The following is a 26,952-nucleotide window of genomic DNA, read 5'->3' as shown; positions in this document are numbered from 1 at the left end:
CAATGACAGTGACTAAGGTAGAGCAATCTTCCATAGGCTGTGAATTTTCAAGCCTTGAATACGTTCTGTTACAGGAGTAGACAACCATCGCATGAGAAGCAGTGTAGTGTAGAGATGGCAAAGGTGGAGATTCCAGGCAATGCCGGTTACTTGGGATTCAGCTGGTCTTAAGGCCGTGTAGTGCTTGATTGCAGCCGATCTCTTTGGAGCTGACCTCATTCCAATATCCCTTTTAGTCAGTGCATTTGCGAGAGAAGATTTCTTGTTGATTAATCTTGGGCGACGTGGTGTGTCGCGATGAATTTCGCATTGCACGAGAGCGAACTGAGATAGCCGACCACTTCACACACCCCATGGAACTGCTTGATATTTCTGAGTGTGTAAATTAATCTAACGGCTTCGCGCTGACAAACATCATAGCTATCAATCAGAAAAAGCGAAGCATATTTCACATACGATCGGATAGCCTACCAAGGAACTGAGGATATATGTACAGCTTTCGCTTGGCTGACACCTAAAGTCATTTGGTGATTTTGGAGCGACTTTGGATCTCCTTCCATGTAAGTTATAACCTACCGCAATTCCAAAGTATAGCTAGTAGCTGTCAGTCACTCAAGAACTTGCAGCAAGGCGATGGCAAGACGAAACAATCGATGGTGCGGAGTAGATAGAAGACACTAGAGCACTTTCACATGACACTGTTGACATAGTGCTTATGCTCCTTACACTCAACATGAGTCACTTTGATAAGGTGATTTCGCCAGATGGTGGCATTATTGACTCCTGGTTGGATCCACCGATAAGGAACCAATTTCTGGCTGGCCATGTACTATGTTATTGACAGGCACCGAACTTCCCCAAATCTCAGACTGGGCCGCCAGCAAATGGCGCGGTTCCGGACTCCGGCGGGGCTAACAGGGCCAACCGTTGGCTGCTTGTCCCTTGCCGCCGGAGAGCTTATTTAACTCTTATCTCTCCTCTTCCTCCACAAAGCTCACTCAGCACTCAAGACCTCACCGCGCCATAGTCCCGCTCTTGATCATCATTAGCAAAACGGCTGTAAATCATGAGGACATCTACTCTTTTGCTCCTCTGGAGCACTGCAGGAGCAGCTTTGGCTTCTCCGTACCCGCTTCCCGACTCGCAAGTAGTCTTCGCCGCGGATCATGAGGTCCCAAATACACAGGGCAAACACGTCGTGGACGAGGCCATACTCTCGGCGCTGAACGCTCATTCTGACCCAGTCGCTGCAATGGTGTCTCTACGTCCCGAAACTGCAGCTTTTCTAGCTGAACCTCGTCTCTTGCACATTCGGGGCGAAGAGAAGGCGGAATGGATGACCGAAGGCGACAAGCTGCGCCTCCGCCAACGCGGAAAGAAGTTCATGGACATCACCGAGCATCAGGACTTCTACGCAGAGCAGGCGATGGCCTCGTTTGCTGGGGATCCTAGTTAGCCTCTCTTTTGTTGAGGTAATAAATACTGTGTTAACGCCCTCTAGATCTTCCCAAGCTGTCCCATAAAGGTCTCGTCAAGCCGCTGTTCTCTCAAATCGAGACGGAACGAATGCACGATATTCTGCAGCACATGACCTCCTACTACAAATCGATACTATGGTGATTATCACGGCGAGATGAGCTCCGAATGGCTGCACGACTACATTGCTGCGGTATTTCCACCCCCCACAGCCACAATTTTTGAACATGAACTTACTCAACCAAGATCATCTCCAAATCACCTTTCCGCACCCACATCTCTCTCGAATACTTCACCCATCCTTTCCGCCAATCTTCAATTATTGCACGCTTCGAGCCTAAAGTCCGCAGCTTCTCCCAGCCTTTGACCATCATTGGTGCGCACCAAGATTCGGCCAATTATCTTTTTCCGCTGCTGCCCGCCCCTGGCGCTGACGATGACTGTTCCGGCACTGTCAGTATCCTCGAGGCCTTCCGCGTTCTGGCGGAGAATGGCTACACGCCCAAGGACGGGCCTGTTGAATTCCATTGGTATGCGGCTGAAGAGGGCGGGCTACTGGGCAGCCAAGCCATCGCGCGGTACAAGAAGGAGCAGGGCGCTAAAATTGGTGCCATGATGGAGTTTGTAGGTTCCCATCATCCAACGGACTTGGAATCACTTTTGACTTTCGGTTATTAACATCTGCATAGGATATGACGGCTTTTATTGCCCGTAACGCCACCGAGACCATCGGGTTTGTTGCAACCCAAGCCGATGCAGCGCTCACAAACTGGGCCGCCAACCTCAGTCGAGAATACATCTCCATTCCGGCGGAAGTCTATGAACTTGGCCCGTAAGACCCCAAAATATCCCCAGAGGCATGTCAAGTGCTGAATGGTTTCTTAGCAACGCTGGATCCGACTACATGTCATACACTAAGCTCAACTACCCCGCTGCCTTTGCCTCCGAAGGCAACCCGCTCGCTGGGGGCTCTTTCCCGGGTGAAATGGACCCCTACGTACACGGCATCAAGGATAGGATGGACGTTGACGATGAAACAGGCGTCTTCTCTATCGACGTAAGTTGACCACACTCAAGCTGTCCATCCTCTTGCTAACGATTTGCCAGCACATGGCTCGGTTCTCCGAGTTGGCTATTGCGTTTGTTGTCGAGCAGGCTGGGTGGGATAATGCATGGAGGTAGAGTATATTCAGAGATACTTCCAGCCACAATAGCATGTAGAGCGGCTCTTAGTCATTGTGTTTACAATATAACTATACCATTCTATTGAGGTCTTGACAGAGTTATCATGTCAAAATAGGGATCAGTCTATATTAATGCGCCCCTAAATCAGGAAGTACGCTAGTGTCCATGACCAAAACAATATCCACATACAGATATCACCTATCGGCCTCACTACGAACCCTTACCATAAACCCTTACATACAAGAGAAAGTAATTGTCAAAACGTGCAGGGGGTGGATGACTAATGCCCAAAGTACTCAAATCAAGAATGTTTACGTTGTGCTCCTTTCAATATTACATTTCCATAGTTTCATGCTATCGTGGGATAAACATGCACATATCCTCGCCTACGTTAAGAAGACTGCGGGATAGCCTATCAAATCGGCAAAGAAAGATAACCCCAGAACCTCTCTTAAGCCGACATTATTCCCAACCTCCTCTGTCTAACATCGTCGGTAACTCCCAAGACTTTTCCCGATATACTAGTGGACGATGGCTCTGGAACGAAAAGCAGCAGCTTCAAGAGAGATACCGAGAATTTAACATTCTTGAGCTGCAGAAAGTTGCCATTCAAGCTTCATCTTCTGAGCGCTGTCTCAGTATGGCAAAGATAGGGGAACGATCGTGCAATAAATCATTCAAGCTCATCATGGACACTGGGAAAACGGTTATCGCTCGGATACCGAATCCGAATGCTGGACCAACAATTTTGACGACGGCGTCTGAGGTTGCTACGATGGACCTTGTGAGTATTTTATATCCAATGGTCGTGCTAATGGCCCAATTTCATGCTCTTATCTTACTTGGATCCTAATTAAGGACCATATTTCATATTCCAGTTCCCGAAGTGCTTGCGTGGAATTCGGCTGTCAATTCTACAAATCGTGTAGGAGCTGAGTATATTGTCATGGAGAATGCTACGGGTGGCAATCTTGCAGATGTTTGGGCGGACATGGATCTTGAGCATAAGGTTCAGACAATGAAGGATATAGTAAAATTTCAGCAAAAGTTGCTATCATTGAGATTTTCTGTGTTTGTATACCCATAATAAAGGACCAATTTGGTGTGCTTTCTAACTTCACTAGATATGGCTGTCTTTATAATCAGAAAGACGCACCTCCTGGGTCTCAACCTGCAATAGTAGAAGGAGACAACTACCCACTAGAAGTCAGGCAGAAGATCGCTGAAAGGTTTTCCATCGGCCCGGTTGCCGATACAGCCTTCTGGAGCAATGAGCGTGGGAGTATGAATATTGATCGTGGACCATGTTCGTCTCTCTCACCAGTTTCCTATCTCTAATCTACCCTACTAATCAAAACAGGGACTTCTGCAATCGACTACATACGTGCTCTCGCCAATCAAGAAATATCCTGGATCAAGGAATACGCAATACCACGTTCACCAGATGATCCACTATTCACTTCCTACAGCCAAAGCCATCCTGCTGAACACAACTCCCTTCTCCAAAAATACCTAACCGTCACACCTCACCTAATCCCACGGGATAAAGACATCCTAGGATCATTCTTATGGCACACCGACCTCCGCACTCCTAACATCTTCGTCGACAACAGCGGCCACATCACAAGCATAACAGACTGGCAAAGCACATGGGCTGGTCCATTGTTCCTCGAAGGCCGCCATCCGCATTTCCTCGACTACACCGGGGACTTGCTACTCAAACCACCTAAGGATTTCAAACAGCTGGATAACGATACCCAAAAGGACCTCAGAGAGAAGATCTCCCGATCAATCCTACTATACCTCTACGAAAAATACACAGCGAAGAAAAACCCACTCCTGGACAAACTACTCCGATACCCCAACGGCAAGATATTAACTCATCCGATCCACTTCGTGGGAAACACATGGGACGGAGATATCTTACCTCTACGAGAATCATTAATTAGAATTCAGAAGTGAGTGTTGTACTCGATATATCCCTACATTTACTGAAACACATCTCCGAAGCAACTGGACTACCCTCCACCACACAGACCCTACCACGAAGTGCCTCATCACCTTCACCCCCAACGAAATCCACAAACACCACAAAGACAGCGAAGGATGGAACGAAGTGCAAGATTTCTGGGACGCGTTGTCCGGAATCCTCAGCAGAGATGGCTGGACCTCGTATGAGACCTACGATCAGGCTGTTTCTATTTATTCTCAGATTCAGGATTTGCATGATAAGCAACATTCTAAGACAGAAGATGATGTATAACTACTCCCAGTGAAACACCAAGTTAGTGAAGGTACTGTCCCTTGGGGGTAAAGTTGGACATGGGTTGCTGTACGAACTGGAATACTCTTATCAGAGCTATGTTCTATGTAGAAAGAACGTAAAATCTGAATCTTAGTACGTAGTTTGATTCCATTAAAACCATTGAATCTAGAAACCGAAAGTGTGTGAATGATGGCAATGGCAGATACTAACAGTAATGATTATGAGATTAAATCGCCGTATTGATTGTAGTGGATTGTTTACACCTCTCGCCACATTGGCACGAATCCAGGCGTTGGATTACATATTGGAGATGATGCAATGCGGGGAAGTTAGTTCAATGGGGATGACAGTACCGCTATGTACTATCCAGTCCTGCTCTTGACACCGTTACTATATACTCGGAATACAATATCCATTGTTATGTAGTTTGAAGCGATGAAGCTCTACGACAGAACAGACGTTGAAACGATACAGCGAGTGCAATTTAATCCTACGATAAACACATGCACAAAATATTACAAGGCCAGCCTTGCGGCTAATCATAAGCTAAATAAATATTGCTAAGATACACAGTGTGGCAGAATGGCAAGATTCGTGAGCAAAGGTCAGGTTCCGTCAGACAATCACATTACGGCATTTCCATCTCCAACAACGAATCCCTTTCGGGTATCCGTATATAACATATAGAAGAACCCCCCTAGGACCAGATCAAACAGGAAGAACAGTCAAAGTTTTTTAGGCTTTTAAACCTTTCCCCTCTGCTCTTGCGCCTTTCTCCCCATCCGGAAAAGAAATTGGCCTCCAGCCGACGCCCACTATGAAAAACCATGCAGATGACAGGTCCCGACTTCGCCTCCTCCATTGATCCCCCGAGTTTCCACGGAGGTATGTTCGTTCAGGTGGGGAACGGGATTGTCATTTAAGCAGCGGCGGGAGCAGCGTTCTCCTGTGCCGGAGCCTCAGTCGCCTGCTCGGTGGTCTCAGTCTCAGCAGGGGCGATGGCGTCGTCCTCCTTGCCGGGGCTGTCGATGGCGACCTTGACGGCGATTTCACGGCCCTCGATCTCCTTGCCGTTCATCTCCTCAACAGCCTTGTTCTGTAGCTCCTCGGAGCCAAGGGTGACGAAACCGAAACCACGGCCCTTGCGGCGCTCGTTGCGAGCCTGGAGCTTCTTGATCATGAAACGGGGGATGGGGCGGAGAGCAATCTTGGCGGAGACGGGCTGGTAGTCGGCAAAGATCTCCTTGAGCTGAGAGGGAATTAGTATGTTACTTTGAATGCTGAAATCTTCATTCGTACCTTGTCTTCGGTCAGGTCATAAGGAAGGTTGGCGACCATGACCTTGGTCTTGGAAGGAATGCCATCCTCGGGAGGACCGCGCTGCTTCTGGGGACGAGGAGCACGGGGCTTGCCAGCCTGCTTGGACTCGGTGGCAGCAGCCGTCTCGTTCTGGTTGGTGACCTCAGTCAGGGGAGCAGCCTGAGCGGGAACGTTGGTGGGCTCAGCAGCCTCCTGACCGTTCTGAACTGGGGCCTGCTACATGGTAGATTAGTATCCGATTGGATGGAGCATGAATGACGAGCCACTTACAGAGCGACCAGCACGGGGCAGACGGCCTCCACGACCACGACCGCGGCCGCGGCCACGGCCACGGCCACCAGCCCTCTTGCGACCCTCGTTACCGCTGGCACCCTCACCGCCACTTGTAGCACCCTCGGCCTTGGCCTCAGCAGGCTCGGGCTTGCGGGCAAGCTGCACAGAGACCTTACGCTGGAGGATCTCCTTTCCAGACAGCTCCTCAATAGCAGCGGTGGCCTCCTGAGCAGTGGCGAGGTCCACGAAGGCGTAGCCAACGGGACGGTTGGTGCGAGGGTTCACGGGGATGGAGACGCTCTCACTGTGAAAGAGCCATTGTTAGATCGGTATAACTTCCCGCATAAGAATGTTTGACAAAGAAGGGGTTCGGAAATGGAGCTCTGAACAATTGGCGTCCCTGCAGTGGTGGCCACATACCACCGCTGCGCGGTACTACCTCCGATGGCAGCAAGGGGGTGTAGGAAACGTGGCTCTCGCCGGCCCCCCGAACCGCTAGGACCAGCCCAACGGAGCTTAGACCAACCGGGAGGCGAAAGGCCAGGTGGAACAACAACAAAGCAAAGCAAGGTCAAGCAACTTACATCTTGTAGTTCTTGAAAAACTCCTTCAGCTCCCCCTCAGTGGTCGCATAAGCGAGGTTCCCAATGTACAACCGACGTCCTTCATCGGCACTGGCAGCGGCAGCGTCCGTGGACTGCGCAGGGGCGGGAGCAGTGCCGTTGGTAGTAGCCTCGGGGGCGGTAGTGGCGGGAGCAGAGGCGACGTTGTCGGTAGTGTTCTCGACGGCAGTAGACATCTTGATGGCTGAGGACGCAACGGAGTTGAGCGTGGAGAGAATTGAACAGTGGTAAAGTTGCGCGCGGGGAAGTCTTGACCGGGTTTGTGTGTGCGGTTAAGACAAGGACTCAGGAGAGCTAAAGGCTGCCTGTACTTGAAATTCCTTGGAGCAAGTGGGAATGGGAATAGCTTGAAGAGGGGGGGGAGATAGGAGGAAAAGGGTAGCTTGGTGCCCTAGATACGAGAGTTGACGGGGGAAATCTGGATTGAAACTTGATGAAGATTTACCTTGAGAGGAAGGATGAAGTCGACGGGGGGGGAAAGGAGAAGGTGAGAGAAAAAGGGCAGGCAGCGAGGGCGGTGGCGGGCCTATGCCGAAGGGGGCAGGTTCCTGCCTGAAGATGCCTGGATCAGCCCAGATCTGCCTGAAGATGCCTTGAAGCTGGCCAGCCGTACCAGTTCCGTATGGCGCTAGACTATTCTGGGGTGCCCGACGTGGACTTTCCGTCCGGCGGTCTGGGCGGCCCTCAGGCACCTTCCCTGGAGCAGTTTAGACGCGATGGAGCAGCTGGAGCCCTTCGCAGGGGATCTGACATCACCGGTTGTTGACTCACTCTTCCCATGAACTCACTTTCCACTAACACTAGTGGTTGTTGGGGAGAAGCATCGTTGCTTCCCAAAGTCAGTTGTGAGAAACATTCAGCCATTTCGAGTAACTTCCATCCCACGTGCACAAAATACAACCCAGTAAAAAAACAAAGACAATGATTCGCATGGAATACAACTCCTCAAATTTTACACACAATGGTATCATTACTACTCTTACTCCCTGCCAACCTGCAGTCGCCAGTTCATCCTCATTAGTCAGGCTGCCCGCGAGCCCCATCCCCACTTGCCAACTTGTATCTGGCCAGATCGCCCTCTCCCGTCATCGCCACTCCATCCATTCCCACCCGGCAGTGTTCTTCCCAATCAATTGCTCCCCTGCTTGTTGATGATGGTCGTAGTAGTACCGGCAATATTTCTCCCGAATGAGGCTGTAATTCCTAACTCTCACAACATAAAATGTTGTTTTTTGGTAGCTAAACATGGGGTGTTGGAAAGCTCGATCAATCAACTGCAGAGTGTCGTCTGTCACTCCTGTACTATGCATCCTGCAAACCCGATTTCCCCCCCTGCAGCCGAGACATCAAGCACATGACGCACCCCGTCAATCACCCTTCAACCAATCTATTTCCGTTCCACGAAATCGCCCGACACCCGCCCAATCCCAAACAATCCCCATGATGTTCCTACCTGCAACTGCCCGGGAAGTTCCATTATTGGCCTTCAGGATTAGCGACGTGTAATCTGGACACGACGGGGTATATATTTTTGCGCGCAATGCGAGCACCGCATCAACAATGCTAGATATCTGTGCCTTTGATGGTCAATTTGATTCATCATACCACCAAAGTAATTTTTGGTATCAATTTTCCTTCTTGTCAGTACTATCTTTGGGGCGAGTCTTTGGTACTGCCTGCCACCATGCAACCTTCAGTTTCAATTTCCCCTCTTTACCCCTCCCACCCTTCGGATCCTTTCAACAAATTCGGTAGTAATATCTCATCTTATATCAAAACACGTTAGTCACACTGCAGCCATATCCGAATCATTGTAATATTCTGATTTCTTAATGATTACCACATTACAGCGGACATCAAACCCGCCTTTCCTCTTCAGGTTACTAGTGAAGAGTAATTAGGACAACAGATCGACACTCTAGAACTATCGCTGGGAAATGCAGTAGCTAGTAGTTAAAGCATACAATAAAAACAAACTTACCATAGAATCAAGATCCGAACTTCTTATCTGATAACATAGCACTTACTTGTACTCCGTAGTTAGGTAAGCGTTAGAATAGTGTGCTTATCGGCAGCTATTCGCATATTTGCTTCTGCGGTTGTTTCATTTGTTGGCGTCCATAATTTCTTTTCGTCCTTTACAAAATTGTGGGTCTATCTTGATATATTAATAGAACATCTGTATATACTTTCACTGATGGCATTCGGACTACTGCCCAATCTTCCCATCTTTGGCAATATAGTACCCAAACAACATAAGCACTTGCAATGAATGAAAATCATGTTCACGTGATTCTGCTCATTGATATTTATATTTTTCTTGTTGATCGTCAAGACCTCAATGAGTTACTTTCGATGCTAGTAGAGAATTTTATGAGCAGATAGGTCATAGAATAAGTCGGTGCTGGACAATAACGGTTGAGTTCTAGTGAATGACTCTAGAGACAGGATTGTCAAAACCTAGTAGTAATAGAGAAGAGCAATGGATTACGACAGTTTGATGTTGATAAAGAGCAGCGGGTCGGACACTTCGCCCGGTGACAAGGAGCAGTGCGACAGAGCCTGGAGTCTGGTTTTCAGGATGTCTTCGAGCCATCGATGCTGTGAATTGTCCGCTAGAATGTCTCCATAGGCAATAGATATGCAATGCTGGTCTCGCAACGGACTTTGTCCACAAATCGTACCTAGTATAATACATCCAATGAACGGAGATAGTGCCTTTGGAGTCGGCGCTCTCATAATCTCCGATAGGAACACCCAGGAGATTCACACCGGAAACAGAAAAGCGAGTGTGAATCTTCAACTGTAAGTGTATAACTCGTTCCACTACCCAAGCCAAATCAGCATTCTTGCGGGGACTGTGAGCCTCCCCACGTGCCCAAGAAAAGTCACGGGCCAGTCGCGGCACACTCTGAGAAATATTCAAGCAAGTAGCTCATCCAGAATACTCACTTTCTCTTTTCCGTACCAACAAAGGCATCGCTTTCAGGAGACGGCAAGGTATCTCCATTGCTATCAGGTCGATCGATCATGAACTCTCATTCCCTGCACCAAGCGAAATCGCTTGCTCAACGCTGTGCGCATTGATTGGCATACAGCAACAATTACCCATATCTAGTGGTTCCATGATATGTCCCCCTTGAGGAAAAGTGGCCGCATTATGTGTTGACAGCAATTTGGCTAGAGCCTACATCAAATAGTACTGCAGACATGTGCGTGACAGTGGCCTATATCTAGTCCTTGATAGGATAAAGCGCGTACACTGCTGTGTGGATTCTTGAATCAAACCGATCCTGACAGCCATAATATGAGGTTGCCAGCCAAGTGCGCCGCAACTATCATCAACGGCACACATTATGAACAGCGATGATATGCCGACGACTCCACGTTTGAATCGGCGACGGTCTCGCTTCCTCCTCAATTCCGAGTGCTATGATTGACAGAGTGCGAGCAGAAGATACTAGATCCCTTAAAGACCTCGGTAAATCATAGATATTGCTGATAGCAGAGCTTAGGTTATGTGGCTGCTTTATCCAAAACCAATAAGCTTAAGTATGCGGCTGTTGGATCGAGCGCGATACGCATCACAGCCCATGCTATTCAGAGCTGGCTCAGACATACCCAGCAAGTATGGACTACCCGTGTTGTACACAATCCCAATATAGCAGTTTTGGTCAAATCTCGCATCAGCTCGTGGAGGTATATTTCTTTTTGGGAGCTTTAATTGAACAAACTAAACCTCGATGCGTACAGCGAGAAACACGGCCTGTTAATTTGAAGCCTCATAGGATATTCAGAAACATCCACAATCGACATAGGGCTGTTGGCTCGTTATGTATTCGCAGGATTGCCGGCAGCATATAGCTCTTCCGTGGAATATCTGTCGGGAAGGAGAATTGCCACTGGCTGGATATGGACCCCGCATCGGCACTAGAGTTGGAACTAAAAGCTGACCCTTGCATATGCGCTGAACCAGAAAGAGGTTTAGCATGCTTTTGAGATATGATACATTTCCATGATATCCATCATGACTTCAAGGTGGGTACTTCACTTTACCAGCAGAATATGGACAGATCCTCGGTTGTGTCGGATTTAACGGATTTTGGGGGAGTTAAGCGGTCATCAACTTGATACTCCCCGCGGCTAGCGTGTAAGCTGCCCACATATGCGATCTGTGGTACCATAGTCTGAAACTATACTGGAGGCGAGAAGCTACAATCAACAGAACAGTGGAAACTCGAACTCCATCCTGCGAATCCCATTGCTACTATGGCTAATCGGCAAGAGAAGGGTTCCATGACAGGCCTGTGCTGGACAGGACAGGGTCCACCCGGAAGCAGAGCCATGGGCGATGTCATGACCCTACAGCTGTTCCTATAAGAACCGCCTCCCCTCCTAGCGAAGCATTCTCAAATCCTCGAGGTTTGAACACAACTCAAGCAATCAACACTATCAAATATCAAATATCCTCCGTCAACATGGTCAAGACACTTCCCTTTCAAGACATTCAGGTCCCGTCACCTGGCTTTGGTGCCATGGGCCTCAGCTTCGGCTTGGGAAGCAACCTCAGTCTTGAAGAAGCAGAGCCGGTTCTTTTGAAAGCTATCGAGCTTGGATGCACTTTCTGGGATACCGCTGTGAGTTTAGTCCGCCAGTTCCTTTAGTAAGATGTAGGTGTCTAACCAATGAACTCAGGTTATCTACCAAGCGGGTGTGAACGAGAAACTTCTGGGAGACTTCATTCGCAAGCACAATGTTCGTGACAAGATCTTCAGTATGTACATACCTAGCCCACTGATGCAGTACGATACTGACTACAATGCAGTTGCCTCAAAGTGCGGATTTAAAGTTGAAAACTTTACCGTCACCAACTCTGCCTCGCACATCAAGGAATACATTGAAGGAACCATTGAAAGACTAGGCTTCACACCTGACCTATACTACCTCCACCGTATCGATCCTAGTACGTGCTGTGCACCCATGTACTCTTTCAGACTGGCTGACCTAAGGCAGACACCCCCCTTGAGGAGTCCATCCCAGCTCTGGATGAGATCCGCAAGGCAGGCAAGACCAAGTACATCGGTCTGTCTGAGTGCTCTGCTGCGACGCTGCGTAAGGCCAACTCAAGTGAGTGCTTCTGCTGGTATTTCATGGCTGTCCAATGTCTGACCTTCCCCCAGTTGCCAAGATCGACGCTGTCCAAGCTGAATACTCGGCCTTTGAAACTCTCCACGAGACGGACGGTCTGATCGACACCGCCAGGGAGTTGGGAGTGGCCTATGTGGCCTACAGTCCTCTGGGACACGGCTGGCTTGTGGACGACTTCCCCTTCAAGACGCCCGAAGACTTTGCACCTGACGATTTCCGTCGCGGTTGTAAGTTGCCTTGCCCATTTTGTATTGCTTGTTATGCCTACTAAACGTCAATAGCCCCCAAATTCCAAGGTGAAAACTTCTACGCCAACAAGAAGATTGTGGACGAAATCAAGAAGATCGCAAACAAGAAGGGCTGCTCTATCAGCCAAGTCGCCCTCGCGTGGGTTGCAGCTCAAGGCATGATTGCCATTCCCGGCACAACCAAGGCCCACCGATTGGAGCAAAACTGGGCTTCTCGGGAGATTGACTTGACAGATGAGGAGAAAGCAGAGATGCGCAAGATCATTGATGCCGCCAAGCCACAGGGAAATAGATATAATGAGCGTCACCAGGCTATGGTTGGGCACTGAATGGAGTCGGGTCTTTCAAGTGGGGAATTATCGTTTTCATCGAGTCAGACGAAGCACTCTGTTAATATTTGAAAATCGAAGGCCATTGCAGGGATAAGGATTTAGATGAACAAAATATGTGTATATAATGTCGATACTCATGGAAAAAGGCCAAATTGAAGTCCTTTGTGTTTCTGTGGTGTAGGATTGATTACGAGAGGCCCAAAGAGTGGACGATTGAGGATCCAGCAATGGGAGACGCACGGTTGTTGCCCAAGGCAGTCCACGGGGGGCTAGACCGCAATGAGTAAGAACAGGCAAAAATAAGATTATTCTCTCTGAGAGAGCGATGACTGCAGCTGAAAAAATTATGCTCCAGGTCAATATATACACCGATGCATGAACCAAGATGAAAGAACAGCGCACACCTGCAAGTTTCATCACTGGAGGAACAAGAAAGTCCAACGACAAGCCTTGGAGGATCGGCAAACCCACTTGTTCACTAGTCAAGTTAAGGTGGTGATGGCTGACTGGCTTAGTCACGACGGCGCAACCACGGCAGCTTCCTGGCAGCAAATCCCATCCTCCAATAGTTAAATAGATTAGCCTTTGCGGCCCCTTTCGTTTTCACTTTCATCCTTCGCCTCTTGGATTTTTACTTTCTTTTCCCTCCCCTTCCCTCGAGAAACCCCCGTCGTCCATGTGAGAATTCTTCGTGCACGCCGGCTTCAATGGACCCCATCGAGCCCGTCAACGGCTCGCCTGCTCCCCACGAAGGCCAGCCACCGTCGGCCACGCCCTCCCCCGGACCGACGTCATACCCCCGACAACGTGCGGCCTCGCTGCGTTCCCGCCGCCCGTCCATTCGCCTCCAACGCCTGCCTTCGTTGGAGCAGGCAAATTTATCCACGCTCCGCTCACAGCAATCGCAACAAAATGGCGATACCAGCAGGACCCCTGGGACCACTCTGTCCCCTCTCCCTGCCATCCCAGCAGCTTCCACTGAAGACGAGTCATGGCAGGGCAACCGTCGTCGCAGCAACTCCGAGCCCCGACCTGGGCGATGGTCTACGCCCAACCCGGCTGCTCTGGCACGGGTGACGACGGGCGGCCAGATGCGCCCGGTGCAAGAGGAGACGTCGCACCCCATTGTTTCCTCGGCATCAAACCAACAAATGCCGGAGGATGTCCCTCCGCTACCGGAGATACCAAGACGAGGGAGTCGGACCCCCATGCGATGGGCAAGTGGAATGGGTGTTAACCGATTCACGCGGAATCGCGCGTCGACGGTTGGTGGAAGTGCTCCGGCTCAAGACCATGAGGTAGACGACGAATATCGGTCTCATATTGTTGATGTTTTGGACGTCATTGGTAAGCTACCTATTACCTGGTTCATGGTTTTCGTGGTATAGTAGCCTAATTTCCTTCAGATCCGGAAGTGTCGGCCTTATCTACCCTCACGAATGTTCAGAATTCCTTGTTCATCCCGAATCTGGGGCCTCTTTTGAATCGCAACCAGACTTATACGCTCTCGCCGCCATCACCCATGAGAGAACTAGAATCTACAAGTGACGAGGAACGAGCGGATGAGATAAAGGAGCCTGAAGTTCGTCCATCTATAGAACACACACTTACATCTGTTATCGGCGAGGGGGAAGAGCCTCGGTTTGCTGTGCTGCCTGAGGGGAGCAATCTTGCGGGCTGGAGCCCCGAAGAAATCGAAGAGCTTAATGACCATGTCCGGCACATGCTGCATTCTCGACGATCAAAGTTTAAGCGTTCGATGAAGGGGTTTAGGAAATATGTATCAAAGCGTGAGTTATAGCGCTTCCAGATTCCGGTATCTACCACTGACCACCCCTTCCGCAGCGCTTGGATTCCTAGTTACTCTATATGCCACACTCATCACGCTTTTCGGTCTTGCCTGGGTACTTTTCCTCATTGGTACGTGACTGTCATTTACCCAGCAAATAACCGAGCAGAATGCTAACTTAATACCAGGCTGGATCAATGTCGGGGGCAGGCAATCCTACATCATTAACGTCATCGACAATGTCCTTGTAGCCTTGTTCGCAATCATGGGTGACGGGCTGGCCCCGTTCCGAGCCATCGACACCTACCACATGATCTTCGTCGCTCGATACACGTTCTTGACATGGAAGATCCGACGCAAACGACATCTCCCGGATCTCAAGAACAAGAACGACCTCCCATCACGACGAGAAACAGACGTCGACGTCGAACTCGGCGACACCCCGAAAGGCGAAGAATATGAATTTACCGTCCTCGACCCCGTGCGGCAACTAAAGCTCATTCACCACCAAAACAAGCTCTCTAAATCCCACACCTTCTACAAACCCCACGAAACCTTTACCCACTACGCATTCCCCATGCGTCTCCTCATCGCCATCGTGGTCCTCCTAGACTGCCACTCTCTATTCCAGATCGCCCTAGGCACCTGCACCTGGGCCATCAGCTACCACGTCCGCCCTTTCGCCCTGACAACCGTCATCCTCTGCTGCTCTATCTGCTGCAACATCACCGGCGGTGTCCTGATCATGATTGGCGACCGCATGACTCGCAAGAAAGACGTCGTGGAGCGCCTCTTCCGCCAGCAATTAACCGAGGAAGCAATGAAGAAGATCCGGAAGAAGAAGCGGAAAGAAGAAGAGAGGCGAAACGCCGAGAATGGTGGCGTGTCACGTTCCCATTCGATCTCTTCCCAGCGAAAGCTGTCACTCTCACAACCAAGAGAAGACGAGTATGAATCATAAGATGCTACTTGGTCAAAAGTACACATTCGTTCAATTTTATAACCCCCTTGCTTGCACGTTTCACGACTTTTACGATGAACTCAACCATTCTTAGCTTGATTAACAATGATATCCCCAGCACCCTTACTGTTCTTATCCTCTTTTCTATATATTTGCTTCCACCGAACAAAACACGGATGTTCGATCTGCAATTGTCATAGATGATGTAGTGGATGTTTGGATCTCTGTACTACTACTATTGGTTATATATATATGTCACGTGTTTCTACTATTACGAGCAGATCATTTGCCTATTTTTCCTCCGGTCGTGTTTCTGTCCGTCAGCGACGTTTTAGCTACCTACTTGATGTGCATATACACGTTGCATTATTAACAAAGACGAGAGTGGCTGTTGCTATCTATACATACTTCTACACACTGGTTAAAGCTAATAAACTAGCGGTTTGATTACTAGTTAGTAGTAACTCAATTCTTACTTCATCGGCGCAGACCTTGGTTATTATATACTATGATACTTATCACCCTACAAATTAACTGACTGACAAGCCAATCAACCCCATCAATGCACCAAAGGTAATGACAGTATGAGTCGAAATAGTATATATAGACATGTAAATAGTTGGTGCTCATGTACAAAGTGCTCTCTTTTCCACAGAGCCAAGTAGTAATCACACACACAGTTCAGACCGGGGAGGAATGTATATAGAGACATGGAAGAAAGGAGAAAAAAAGTGGAACAAAGAGAAAGAGTGAGTGACGGAATAGAACAACAAATGTCTCGCTCAGGATACTAAACTAAGCATACAAATCCCAGATTGATGCTCGATTTGAATCCGACTGTATGATGAGAAGGAACACGTGAAAGGGAAGAATGTAACCGCCCTTAACACCGCAACTCGCTGACAAGACAAGAAATGAAAAGAGAAATAACGAAAATTGTGGTAACGAGGGACGTATGGGACGGAGAGGTCACCATACAAAATGGAGTTTATTTTTTCAACCCGATTCTCCATGTGGAGATGGACTGTTACTTTTTGTTATTGGTGCGGCCTTACAGCTCGCTGTGGACGACTCCCTGGTCCGCTGCAGGTTGGGATCGCCGGTCGAGGAGGATCTTCTCGAGAGTGTCGAGCCTTTCACGCGTAGTGCGGATAGCATGATCCATCTCGAGGTCGGACATTTTCTCTTCATTGACTTTGCTGGCCAGTGCACGTTCACTCTGGACTTTGCGAGAGTATTGCTGTGTCCGAGATCCCGTCGACCGACTGACAGTGGGTATGGCTAGTCCGTCCATGCCAACCCTGTCTTCCAGCCAGCTCCAGAGCTCGCTTTCTTCCCGCCGCCACATTTCTTCATAGGCGGCCAGACGCTGGGGTAATGAGTAACCAGGACACCCGATATCGTGGGATACCACAGATGGCTGAGACGGGCGGCGGAAGAAGAGCAAGAAGAGCAGAATGCCGACTAAAACAATTGCGACGTTTCCACCCAAAAGAGGCTTGACTGTGTCCACAACAGGCCCAAGTAGTCCATGGAGCGGCTCCAAGACTCCCCAGGAATTCGCCTGTTGCGCCCGTTCCTCCTCCGCTGCTTTGGCAGCGGCAGCCGCCGCCTCCTGAGCGACCTCGCTCTTCTTGCGCCGTCCCTTGCCCTTGCCCTTGCCACCGCCCGTGCGGCCACGAGGAACAACAGCGGCTTTCAGAGCAGCAACCAAGTCATTACCAAATGCAGTTTGGCCATCCATCGCACCTTTTTCAATGGGACCTGCTTTCTGTTAGCACAGCTGTTGCGGGTCGTTCGATATAGTGGACCTACCCTTGAGCCAACTTTTGCCTGACCACTCGATGGTACACGTCATGAGAAATCGTGTTTGATTGTTCGGCGCCCATGTAAAGAGGTACTTGGTCTTGGTCAAAAAGACATTACCGCTGGGGACGTCAGGCGTCTGGGTGCCCAGGGTAACAAGCACGGCCTTTTCCAAGTCAAGGAAATCCAAAGTTTCAGTACTAATGCACTTTGTCTGCTTAGGGCCAATGGAACCGTTCAGCGGCTTGATATACGAATAGTTGCGTGTGCGGCTGTCGTTGGTGAGACCCTTGTTTCCGGTTTCGAATTGGAGCTCTCCCGACTTTTGATTCTCGACAAGGAATTTTGTCATGAAAGCACCGGACTGCGCTCCAAAGACGTAAGAGTAGACTTTTCCGAGAGGTGCTGGGATCACATCATCCTTTACCACCTTATCGTATTGGCCCGCAGGATCAGTATACTCAGTGGGAGGGTGAGTAGGTGGGCCAGGGAAGTCAGTGTCACCATCAGCGGGTGAGCCCGACTTGCTGCCTTTCCCGTCACCGCTGGAGTTGGCTCCAGCCTGTCCAGCCCCATTCGCATTGGCGAGAGCACCTGAAGCTTTGCGGCTAACAGGCTTGGTAGGCATGGACTTGTCGCTCCCATTGACGCTGGCGCCGGCAGCTTCGAAGAGGCTATCAGCATTGTCGCCTTCTTCGTCCTCATCGTAGATCTCGTCTTCTTCCTCGCTCTCATCATCGCTTTCACCAGCCTTTTCAGTCTTATCGCCAGTGCCATCCGTGACCCTGGTTCCATTGGCAGAGCTCTTGAGGGATGGGTGGTTGATCTTCCAAATATTGACCATGAGATCATAGGTAGACTCTCGACTGAGAAGACTGCGGAACGTATGCCGAGCATGTAGCGTTTGGATAGCTATGGCATTCGGGAACACCATCGCAGTGGACTCCTTTTCTATCGCCACCACTTCGTCAAAGCTGATTACAAGGGTAGTTACCCAGCCCAGAATATTACTGGAAAAGCATATGTGACCTTCTGAAATGTAGATTCGACCAGCTAGGATGATTTCCCGTTGCAAGGCACAGCTGTAGTCCTCGATTAGGTAATCGTCTTCGGGCACACTGCGGAACAGTTGATGGAAGTCCCTGTTTCGCTTTTTGCTGGCAACAGCAAAGCCAGTCAGTCGGGGCATGCTGGCATTGGCAGCCGGAGCGCCCAGAGTAATAGCACTGGCACCAATTGCGCCGAGTGTCGATGTAGTTGCTGCTGAGGACCCACGGTGCCGCCGCCGGGCAAGCCGGCTTCGCACGCTTCCACTCCGATAGGGCCGAGTATGACCGATCTCCCCATCGAGTATACTGCCACTTGGTGGAGTTTGGTCGCCAGCGCCTTCCTTCGTGAAAGAAGCACTAGATTGTAGGTCGAGGCCGTCATCCGTCGAGGGAACTAACGATGTCTCAGAGGGCTTTTCGTAGGCCATTGTGACTGCTCGGGCTGCACGACTATCTTCAAGCCTGGCTGCTTCTTCATCGCGTTGTGACACTTTGCGCTTCTCCAAGGGCAAGTCTGGCTTGGTGATCACAACGCCATCCGGCGTTGAGACAGAACCACCGGGGGGTATGGCGATATCCAGATGGCTAAAGTCCAGGTCGCCAGATCCCAGAGTGTCGACGGCCAGCGGCTTTTTCTCTTCCGTCTTGCTGTTGATGGGCTGGCTCGGGCCAGGCGCTCCCTCACTAGCAGGCTGGTTCTCGGATTCACTCAAAGCTCCTTGCGTAACATTGCGACCCTTTGACTGAGAGTTAAGACTACTGCTCAGAGTCGAGGCTGCGTTCTGTGCGGCGGAAAAGACGGAGGAGAAGAACCCGGTTTGCATAGCGCCCGGTGATTTTGCGCTTGCTTTGGTCTCTTCAACTGTCGGGCCCAACGCGGATATGGAGTTCGACAGCTTGCTGGGCTTGTGGCTCGCAGCAGAGGCGGACCGCACACGTCGGTGGGATATCATATTCCCCGAAGGGCTGACAACGATACCGCCTGGTGAGTCTTTCGAGTGGATAGAATCTGGCGATCGAGTCACATCTGGCGAGGTGAAGAGCTTGGGAAATTCGGTATTCGGGGTGGGAGGAGTTACAGTGGTCTGGGGATGCGGAATGGCGGTATGCGGGGGTGTTCTCGGAGCAGGAAATTCAAGAGAAGGGAGTGGCTTGTCTTCTTTAAGATCGGTGCGAATGGGAGCTGGCAAAGGTGGTGGCGGTTCAGCAACAACAGTCTGAGCTCTCTTCGCCGATAAGCTGCCTCTTCTACTGCCTTTGGAGCTAGAAGTAGATGATGCGCGATCGCGGTTAGAGGCTTTCTTATCCGGGTTGGAGCCGAAGGCGTTTTTGAAGCGACGTCCGGGCGAGATGCCTCGTTTCTTCCCGCGGTCCGATGGCACGCTTAATGACGAGCCATGTTGGCTAGGCGGCCGCTCCGTCTCCTGTTGCGACTCGGGGGCGGCCGCTTCCGCGTCGCCATTACCGTCTTCTTCAGTCTCGTCTACCGATGTGGTCCTTATAAGGGGGGAGGATGAGGTGTAAAAGCCGACATGGGAGTTGTGAGAAGTAAGAGGGGGTGTTCTTTGGGGTAAATTCAAATTAGACATCTGTTCAGTCTTCCGATGATGTAGCAACGGAATTGGGACACACCTTTCAGGTTCGGAATCGTCTGTCAGCAGGTTAGGAGTATCATGGTCCGGGGGGCTCAGATGCTCGTGGCCGACTGATGAGGTGGTCGAAAGCCCGTCGCGCGACTCTGTCGAACGACTCTCCTGGACATCCTTGCTACTCTCTGTGTCAAGCTGGGTAGACGATTCATCCGATTGCTTCTGGTTCTTATCCTTCTTCTTCTTCTTCCGTCGAGCGGCCAGAAGCTTCGAAAATCCGCTGGATCCTGCCTTGGCGGAATCAGCCTCGCCGGCTTGCGACTTGGGTCTGTCGGAGGTTGAGTCGATTGAGGAGCGCCCATTGCTTCGGGAAGAACTTCCCATTGTCTCCAGATCAACCGGAGTGGTCTTGGTACGATTCACTTTGCTGATGCTGGGTACATCGGTATCTGGAACCGGCGGGGGTTCGGGGATCGGGTTGGCCTCCATGTTGGATGAGCGTATCGAAGAGCGGGGGGTGAGGGGAGAACAGGCAAAGACAGGAACGAAAGTGAATGGACAATTGACTTAGATTTCAGGGGGATATTGGATAGCAACGGCAGTGCGCATGCTAGAGGTCAGAACCGGTCGACGTCTCTAGCAATGCATTGTATGTAGAAAGTAAAGTAACGTCAGCAGAAAAGGAGGGTCGTAGAGGGGAGAGAAGTTAGTCTAACTGCGTCTAGATGGTCGCAGAGCCCGCAGCATGTCCTTCCTCTCGCTTCCCTTCTGCTGAAGAATTTAAGGGAAGAGGATGTCTTTGAGAAAAAAAGAAATGGGGGTGGGGGGGAGGAAGGGGGGAAGATGACGATGAGGAGAAGGAAAGCGAAACGAAGGCGCTTCGAAGTGCAACTCCGCAAAGCTGCCAGACAATCCACGGTGAACGGAGCATTACCGCCGGTGACCTTCACCCGCTCGTATTTCTCCGCCGGGGATGTATATCTACAAGGTGTATCTGCGATCGGCAGGGATAATTTTAACTTGAGAGGTTCCTCTGTAACTGTAATTCTATATACTGTGACTTCTCCCCCTGGTCTCTTTTTTAGATCTGGGATAATTAATTAATCTTGATCGCGGTGGTGAAACTCCCCAGTGCTGCAGCAGGATAATTATAGAACTGCGGTGGTGCCGGAGCTGTCACAGTGTATGCGCCAGCGTATTACTGTCACAACAATACCAAGATCCGGAATCAGGGGGTTGCAGCGGTAGCAGTCCGGTAGTTGCTGGTAGTTGCTGGTAGTGGATAAAAGTCGAGGGTACTTAGTGGTACTCCAGCAGTTGGTTCCATGGGAGGTAATGTTACCGTCCCATTGGTACCGCCGCGTGATCTGCCCGAAGCGGTGAGGGGATGTCGTCACCAGCGATAGTAACTTCTTTGGCCCTTATCTTAATGTCCTAATCTTTCCTCTCCGATCATATTCAACTCACATTCACTCGCTTTGGCGGGGTGGCGTGTGGTAGTTCGCTCCGGAAAATTTATTGCTCTTTTGAGACCTCCACAGCCATGGAGACCGCTCCCCTGACTTTGGTAAGTCTTCTTGCGCGATCTCATGCGTTGTATCCCGCCTGACAAACCCCTTCGGACAAGGCTCATACCCACGCTCGCAATGCAGTTCTCGAGACTCGCAAGTCGAACCCCGTAGCAGCCAGCGAGGAACATGACCTCGCTGCAGGAGAATTTGCCACTGCAGCCCAGAATAGCTCTGATAAAGAGGTACGTCTCTTGACGCATTGCTGCATCTACACCCACACTTATACGCTGGCTCATTTCCTCGACTGCACAGGCTCTACGGACTCTCCACTTGCTCGAGCAACATCACAAAAAGCTGGCCCAGATCCTCCGTTTTCAACATGAGAATCCCCCAAGCAATGCAGACACCGGTGCGAATGCCCAGCTCTCCACGGAATCGGGGGCGAGAGCATCCCCCTCCACCACTGATCCCCAACATCTCCCGCGGCTATCCGGACACCCTCGTCTGCCATCTAGAGAGTCGTCCTCCATTGCTAGCAACCTAGCATCCGCACGAGGCATTCCCGCGCACCGTGCCTCTCCGGCATCGCCAACAATCGCTCCCCAGCAAGCCGGAGCCAAGATGACCGACGGACCAAGCAAGATCCGAACAAGCGAGTCCCGACTACGAGGTACCGCACAGATGCAAGGGATGAGAGAGCGCGAGCGTGAGCGTGAGCGCGAGCGCCACCGCACCCCAGCATCCGCCCGACAACCTTGGATCCCGCCAACGCCCAGCCCAACCGACATCACCTCGCAGCAGTACGCGCCAGCGGAGCCCTCAGAGCCATCCCGCCCACGAGCCTCCCTCACCGAGGAACCCTTCCAAAAGTTCTACTCCACCTTCGAAGGCCTCATCTCCAAGATCTCCGCACCCCTAGCCTTCGCCGGCCTCCCCTTAGGCACCGACCCATCCTCCACACAACCCTCCACAAGCCGCAAATCCGCCCCGGACACCAAAACGGACCGCTACAACGCCGTCCCCGACCGCACGGCCGAACCAGACATCAACAAGCTTTTCTCCCGCGCCGCCCTTCAAGCCATCAAAGACAACACCGGCGGAGCGGGCGGCGGAACCGGCAGCGCCGCCGAATCCTTCTACGTGGTTCCCACCACTGGCGGCACAGTCTCCTACGCAGGGATCCTGACGCGGGCCGAAAAAGAAGCCCGAAGAAGCAGCTTCGAGGACGCCGCCGACGAAGACTTCGTCGACGCCCGCGAGACCCCTCCTTCCCCGGAACTCCGCCAAAGCCTCTCCGGAGCAGTAGCAGCACCGATGGGCAGCAAGGCTGCAGCCCGGAACAACAACACCAGTCAGAGCGAGAAATTCTCCCGACTTACCCAGAACCCTAAAACCATGGAAGAGCTGCAAATGGAGAACCAAGCCCTCCGCCATCTATCAGATACTCTATCCAAGCGGCTACACATGTGGGAAGTCAATGCCCAATCCAGCTCCATGGCGCTGCAACAATCTTTGAGAGCTATGCACCATACTCAGAATGTCCCGTCCCTGGACCAACCTCATAACCAATCGCAAGGATTTTCACCAGTCACAACTACTGGTGGTGGTGGTGTTGGTGCCGGCATCTCCTCACCTCCAGTCCCAGCAACAGACTACGACCAGCGCATCAAGGAATTAGAGGAAATGGTCCGTCGCGGCGAGAAGGAACTTGGTAAAGTTGGCCGCGAGAATGATAAGCTCCGCGATGTGCTGGGCCGGTATAGAGAGCGGTGGGAGAAGTTGAAGGAGGGGGCGAAGTCGAGACGGGCGGGTGCGACTGCTACTGCTGCTGCTGGTGCCACTACTTCTGCTGGCGCTCCTGGTGCTACTACTCGGCCAGGTAGCAGTAGTAGACGATCGAGTACACAGCAAGGAGTGGCAGATACAGAGGACGGGTCATCAAAAGCAGGGGGCGGAGAGACGACGACAACAACGGAGAATGCAGACACTTCGAATGGTGAGCGGGAGGGGTCTGATTAGTGCTTTTGCTTTATCTTTACGTCCATGTTTATTCTTGGGTTTGTCCGAGGGATTCATACTATCTCTATATGAGATACTTATATACTATGTCCTGTCATTATTAGCCATAAAAGCAAGCACACGAAGTGAAACGAAATGAACTGAACTGAAATATATATATACTACCCTAAACATCCACAAAAATATATCCCAACTAGATACATATACCACCACCCTGCATCCTCTTAACACCAACCTAACTACTACTTCGTAGTACTATTAGACAACCCAAAACGCCACCCTCCCCCTAATATCCACCGAACTACTCCCAACCAACACCCCAAACTCTCCCTTCTCAACCACATACTCCATCTTATTATTCCAAAGCCCCAAATCCTCCACCTTAATATCAATACTCACGCTCTTACTCCCCCCAGCGGGAATAACCACCTTCTCGAACCCCTTGAGCAACCGATTCGGCACGACCACCGACGCAATCTCATCAACCACATAAACCTGCACCACCTCCGTCGCCTCCCTACTCTCATCCAGATTCTTCACCTCAAGACTAACAGTCACCGTATCACTAGCCGACACATTCGTCTTGCTGACCTTGATATCACTATACTCGAACGTCGAGTAACTCTTCCCGTATCCGAACGGGTACACGGCGTGCGGATCACCCAGCACGTACTGGTGGCCGAACTCGAGGGTGCCGTTGGGGTAAGCGCGTCCGGCGTCGCCGATGTTCCGCGCCGAGTTGAGGTAGTCGTAGTAGATGGGCAGGTCGCCGACGTAATGGGGGAAACTGACGGAGAGTTTGCCCGAGGGGTTGTAGTCGCCGAAGAGGACGTCCGCGAGAGCGTTGCCGCCTTGTTCGGAGGGGTAGAATTGCTGAACCAGGGCTGAGGTGCTGTTTGCGATCCAGGTTACGTCCGTGATGGGCTTGCCGCTGGAGAGGACGACGATCGTGGGGACCCCCGTGTCGCGGATGGCTTGGATGAGGGGGCCTTGGGCGCCGACAAGGGCCAGGGAGTCGAGGTCGACGTGTTCGCCGGTTCTAAATGGGGAAGTTTGGGGTCAGTGGTGGGTGGTGGGATGGGGGGATAGTGATAGGGGGTGGTGGAAGGAACGTACGTGGCGTTGTAGTTCTCCCACAGTTCGGTCTGGTCGCGAGACCAGGTGCCCACGACGACGATGGCCACGTCGGACTTCTTGGCTGCTGCGATGGCTTCGTCGAAGCCCGACTGGTCGTTGCTCCAGCGTTCGCAGCCTTGCGCGTAGTTAACGGTAGCGGCGTCGCCGACGGCGGCTTTGATGCCGTCGAGGGGAGTGACGCCGCGCCATTGGCTGCCGTAGATCACGTAGTCGCCGTACTGATGTTGTTAGCATGATGCTATGCATTTGTGCATTTGCTCGTGGCAACAGAAAGTAGGGGTCTCACGTTCATGAACCCGTGCGCCATGGGCCCGATAACGGCGATGTTACCGCTCTTCTTCAAGGGAAGTGTCTCGTTGTGGTTCTCTAGCAGGACGATGGATTCCTTGTCAATGGTTCTCGCGAGCTCGACCGCCTCCGGGCTGTGGATTAGCTTGTTCCATTCGGATTGGGGAGCAGCAGGGTAGGGGTTCTCAAAGAGACCCATCTCGAACTTGGCTCTGAGCACTCTGGAGACGGCAGTGTTGACAACCTCGATATCCAGCTGGCCTGATTCGACGAGCTCGGGGATTTTCTGGTAGTTGCTATGGCCTGTTAGCTGTATTGTTGACTCGAGACAATACTTGTACTCACAATGAACCTCCGCCCATCTCGACATCGTTGCCCGCAGGCAATGCCTGGGTAGTCACAGCCTCCATGTCGATGGGAGAGCTTCTGCAGAGCTTGAAGGCTGTGCACAGTCTATCCGTGGCACCGGAGTCACTGATCACATAGTAATCGTAGTTCCATTCTTGTCTAAGGATCTTCGTGAGGGTAAACCAGTCGGCCACCGCAGGGATACCGTCGTATCTAGGACCAGTGAGTTGATAGCCAAAGGTGTTTGAATGTAGCAGCTTACGCGTGGTATGCGCTCATGATACTCCATGCCCCAGCGTCCACAATGGCCCTTTTGAAGGATGGCAGCCACCTAGACTGTGTTAGACTTTCGTCTTCTATATGGAGAATGCATACGTACGTTGAGCGCAGATATCTCTCTCCTCCTTGGACAGGCGCAGTGTTCAGACCCTGTTCAGGCAAACTATAGCCCACAAAGTGCTTGACAGTAGCAGACACGTTGAGACTCTGCAGGCCTACGATATAATGATAGGCCATTTCGCCGGCAAGATAAGAATCCTCTGAGAACGTCTCCTCAACCTGTAATCGATGGTCATTAGCCAGTCCATCATCGCTTGAGATATTGCAGTCCTTACCCGACCGTATCGGAGTTCACGAGCCAGATCAGCCAGCGGCGCAAACAGTTGTGTGGTACCAATAGCTCGGGCCTCTTGCGCAATGAGTCGTCCCATTTTCTCAACCAACTATAGTACGGAGTAAGTCTCAGTCATAGGTAGCAGATAGCAGGCAAACATACTTCTCTATTGAAAGAACAGGCGTATGCTATCGGGGAGTTGTAGATCGTGGCGTTCTCGAGCAGGAAACCATGAATACCTGTAAACAGCAGCCACGGGTTAGCATAGATATCCAGCTGGATATGGAGACTGACGTACCCTCAGTCTGAACAAGGGCAGGAATTCCAAGCGTTGTATTCTGCAGCAGGTAGTCTTGGGCTCTCTTGATGTTTGTCGCAAGCCAGTCCCAGGGAACAGCATATCCAACTACCAATGTTAATTGTCTGGCAGCAAATATTCAGAGTGAATTCATACTGTAAAATGCACCAGCCTTCATCTCCATGTTCTCCACCAAGCCTGTGTAGTTGAAAGCCCCAGTTGTGCTGTCCATCCAGTTGCCGACGTCTCCTATACCACCCAGCATAAGCCTCTGCAACGAATGCGATTGGAATCGAGCGAAACATTGATTTGTATTCACGATCGTGTTTCTACACGTGGAAAAGGAAATACGCACCCTGCATCAACTGAGACATCTTATCTTCGATAGTCATCCGACTGAGAAGATCACAGACTCGCGCCTCCACAGGCGCATGGGGATTCTTGTAAAGAGGTCTGGAGGCATTCTGTGCAGCCACGACCCCAGACCCAAGCTGAAGGAGCAAAAGCGCCTTTGCGACAAGACCGGCCACCATGATGGCTAAGTGAAGAGCCAATGATTTGCTCTTCCAGCTCCTTGGGTGCGAGCGAGCTTATGCAGGTAGGCAGGCAGATATTGGGGAAATGACAGAAGGGGAAGCTCAAAGGGGAGATCCCCCTCGGTATTTAACATCAT

The 26,952-nt window shown here is 51.1% G+C and overlaps 9 protein-coding genes across 9 annotated transcripts; 6 read left to right on the top strand and 3 right to left on the bottom strand.

Moving 5' to 3' along the window:
* Positions 1-1,066: 1,066 nt before the first annotated feature.
* On the top strand, positions 1,067-2,907 carry BDQ94DRAFT_177269 (Zn-dependent exopeptidase; the record flags this gene model as incomplete). Its single annotated transcript, XM_026772866.1, has 7 exons — positions 1,067-1,451; positions 1,502-1,541; positions 1,639-1,669; positions 1,723-2,100; positions 2,166-2,308; positions 2,362-2,533; positions 2,584-2,907. 7 exons carry the CDS (start codon positions 1,067-1,069, stop codon positions 2,656-2,658), a joined length of 1,224 nt encoding a protein of 407 aa, XP_026628156.1. The 3' UTR covers positions 2,659-2,907.
* A 124-nt stretch (positions 2,908-3,031) lies between these two features.
* Positions 3,032-4,924, top strand: BDQ94DRAFT_177268 (kinase-like domain-containing protein; the record flags this gene model as incomplete). Its single annotated transcript, XM_026772865.1, has 5 exons — positions 3,032-3,449; positions 3,540-3,732; positions 3,786-3,967; positions 4,022-4,619; positions 4,672-4,924. The coding sequence occupies 5 exons, from the start codon at positions 3,032-3,034 to the stop codon at positions 4,922-4,924; spliced, it is 1,644 nt and encodes a 547-aa protein (XP_026628155.1).
* A 509-nt stretch (positions 4,925-5,433) lies between these two features.
* Positions 5,434-7,612, bottom strand: BDQ94DRAFT_140277 (RNA recognition motif domain-containing protein). Its single transcript, XM_026765592.1, has 4 exons — positions 7,105-7,612; positions 6,518-6,824; positions 6,227-6,460; positions 5,434-6,176 (listed from the first exon to the last, which is right to left on the bottom strand). Exons 1-4 carry the CDS (start codon positions 7,317-7,319, stop codon positions 5,847-5,849), a joined length of 1,086 nt encoding a protein of 361 aa, XP_026628154.1. The 5' UTR covers positions 7,320-7,612; the 3' UTR covers positions 5,434-5,846.
* A 421-nt stretch (positions 7,613-8,033) lies between these two features.
* Positions 8,034-9,248, top strand: BDQ94DRAFT_140275 (uncharacterized protein). Its single transcript, XM_026765591.1, has 2 exons — positions 8,034-8,924; positions 8,994-9,248. The coding sequence occupies exon 1, from the start codon at positions 8,389-8,391 to the stop codon at positions 8,647-8,649; it is 261 nt and encodes an 86-aa protein (XP_026628153.1). The 5' UTR covers positions 8,034-8,388; the 3' UTR covers positions 8,650-8,924; positions 8,994-9,248.
* A 2,373-nt stretch (positions 9,249-11,621) lies between these two features.
* BDQ94DRAFT_168802 (NADP-dependent oxidoreductase domain-containing protein) lies at positions 11,622-12,868 on the top strand (the record flags this gene model as incomplete). The annotated part of the gene is made up of 6 exons (XM_026771157.1): positions 11,622-11,780; positions 11,839-11,917; positions 11,969-12,106; positions 12,157-12,270; positions 12,324-12,518; positions 12,573-12,868. 6 exons carry the CDS (start codon positions 11,622-11,624, stop codon positions 12,866-12,868), a joined length of 981 nt encoding a protein of 326 aa, XP_026628152.1.
* A 625-nt stretch (positions 12,869-13,493) lies between these two features.
* Positions 13,494-15,747, top strand: BDQ94DRAFT_9710 (uncharacterized protein). The gene is made up of 4 exons (XM_026776950.1): positions 13,494-14,218; positions 14,278-14,661; positions 14,717-14,791; positions 14,849-15,747. The coding sequence occupies exons 1-4, from the start codon at positions 13,579-13,581 to the stop codon at positions 15,619-15,621; spliced, it is 1,872 nt and encodes a 623-aa protein (XP_026628151.1). The 5' UTR covers positions 13,494-13,578; the 3' UTR covers positions 15,622-15,747.
* Positions 15,748-16,672: 925 nt separating this feature from the next.
* BDQ94DRAFT_168800 (GRAM and VASt domain-containing protein) lies at positions 16,673-20,554 on the bottom strand (the record flags this gene model as incomplete). The annotated part of the gene is made up of 3 exons (XM_026771156.1): positions 16,673-17,385; positions 17,437-20,039; positions 20,109-20,554. 3 exons carry the CDS (start codon positions 20,552-20,554, stop codon positions 16,673-16,675), a joined length of 3,762 nt encoding a protein of 1,253 aa, XP_026628150.1.
* A 1,054-nt stretch (positions 20,555-21,608) lies between these two features.
* BDQ94DRAFT_168799 (uncharacterized protein) lies at positions 21,609-23,595 on the top strand (the record flags this gene model as incomplete). The annotated part of the gene is made up of 3 exons (XM_026771155.1): positions 21,609-21,632; positions 21,693-21,818; positions 21,889-23,595. 3 exons carry the CDS (start codon positions 21,609-21,611, stop codon positions 23,593-23,595), a joined length of 1,857 nt encoding a protein of 618 aa, XP_026628149.1.
* A 129-nt stretch (positions 23,596-23,724) lies between these two features.
* Positions 23,725-26,812, bottom strand: BDQ94DRAFT_177258 (putative beta-glucosidase; the record flags this gene model as incomplete). The annotated part of the gene is made up of 11 exons (XM_026772864.1): positions 23,725-24,634; positions 24,712-24,950; positions 25,019-25,316; positions 25,366-25,581; positions 25,631-25,699; positions 25,748-25,926; positions 25,983-26,090; positions 26,144-26,220; positions 26,280-26,387; positions 26,436-26,528; positions 26,635-26,812. The coding sequence occupies 11 exons, from the start codon at positions 26,810-26,812 to the stop codon at positions 23,854-23,856; spliced, it is 2,346 nt and encodes a 781-aa protein (XP_026628148.1). The 3' UTR covers positions 23,725-23,853.
* Positions 26,813-26,952: the final 140 nt, after the last annotated feature.

Source organism: Aspergillus welwitschiae (assembly GCF_003344945.1).
Source record: "Aspergillus welwitschiae strain CBS 139.54b unplaced genomic scaffold BDQ94scaffold_10, whole genome shotgun sequence".
In the NCBI taxonomy this organism is placed as follows: domain Eukaryota; kingdom Fungi; phylum Ascomycota; class Eurotiomycetes; order Eurotiales; family Aspergillaceae; genus Aspergillus; species Aspergillus welwitschiae.
The sequence above is the reverse complement of the archived record's forward strand: the minus strand, read 5'-3'. Positions and strand labels throughout refer to the sequence as shown.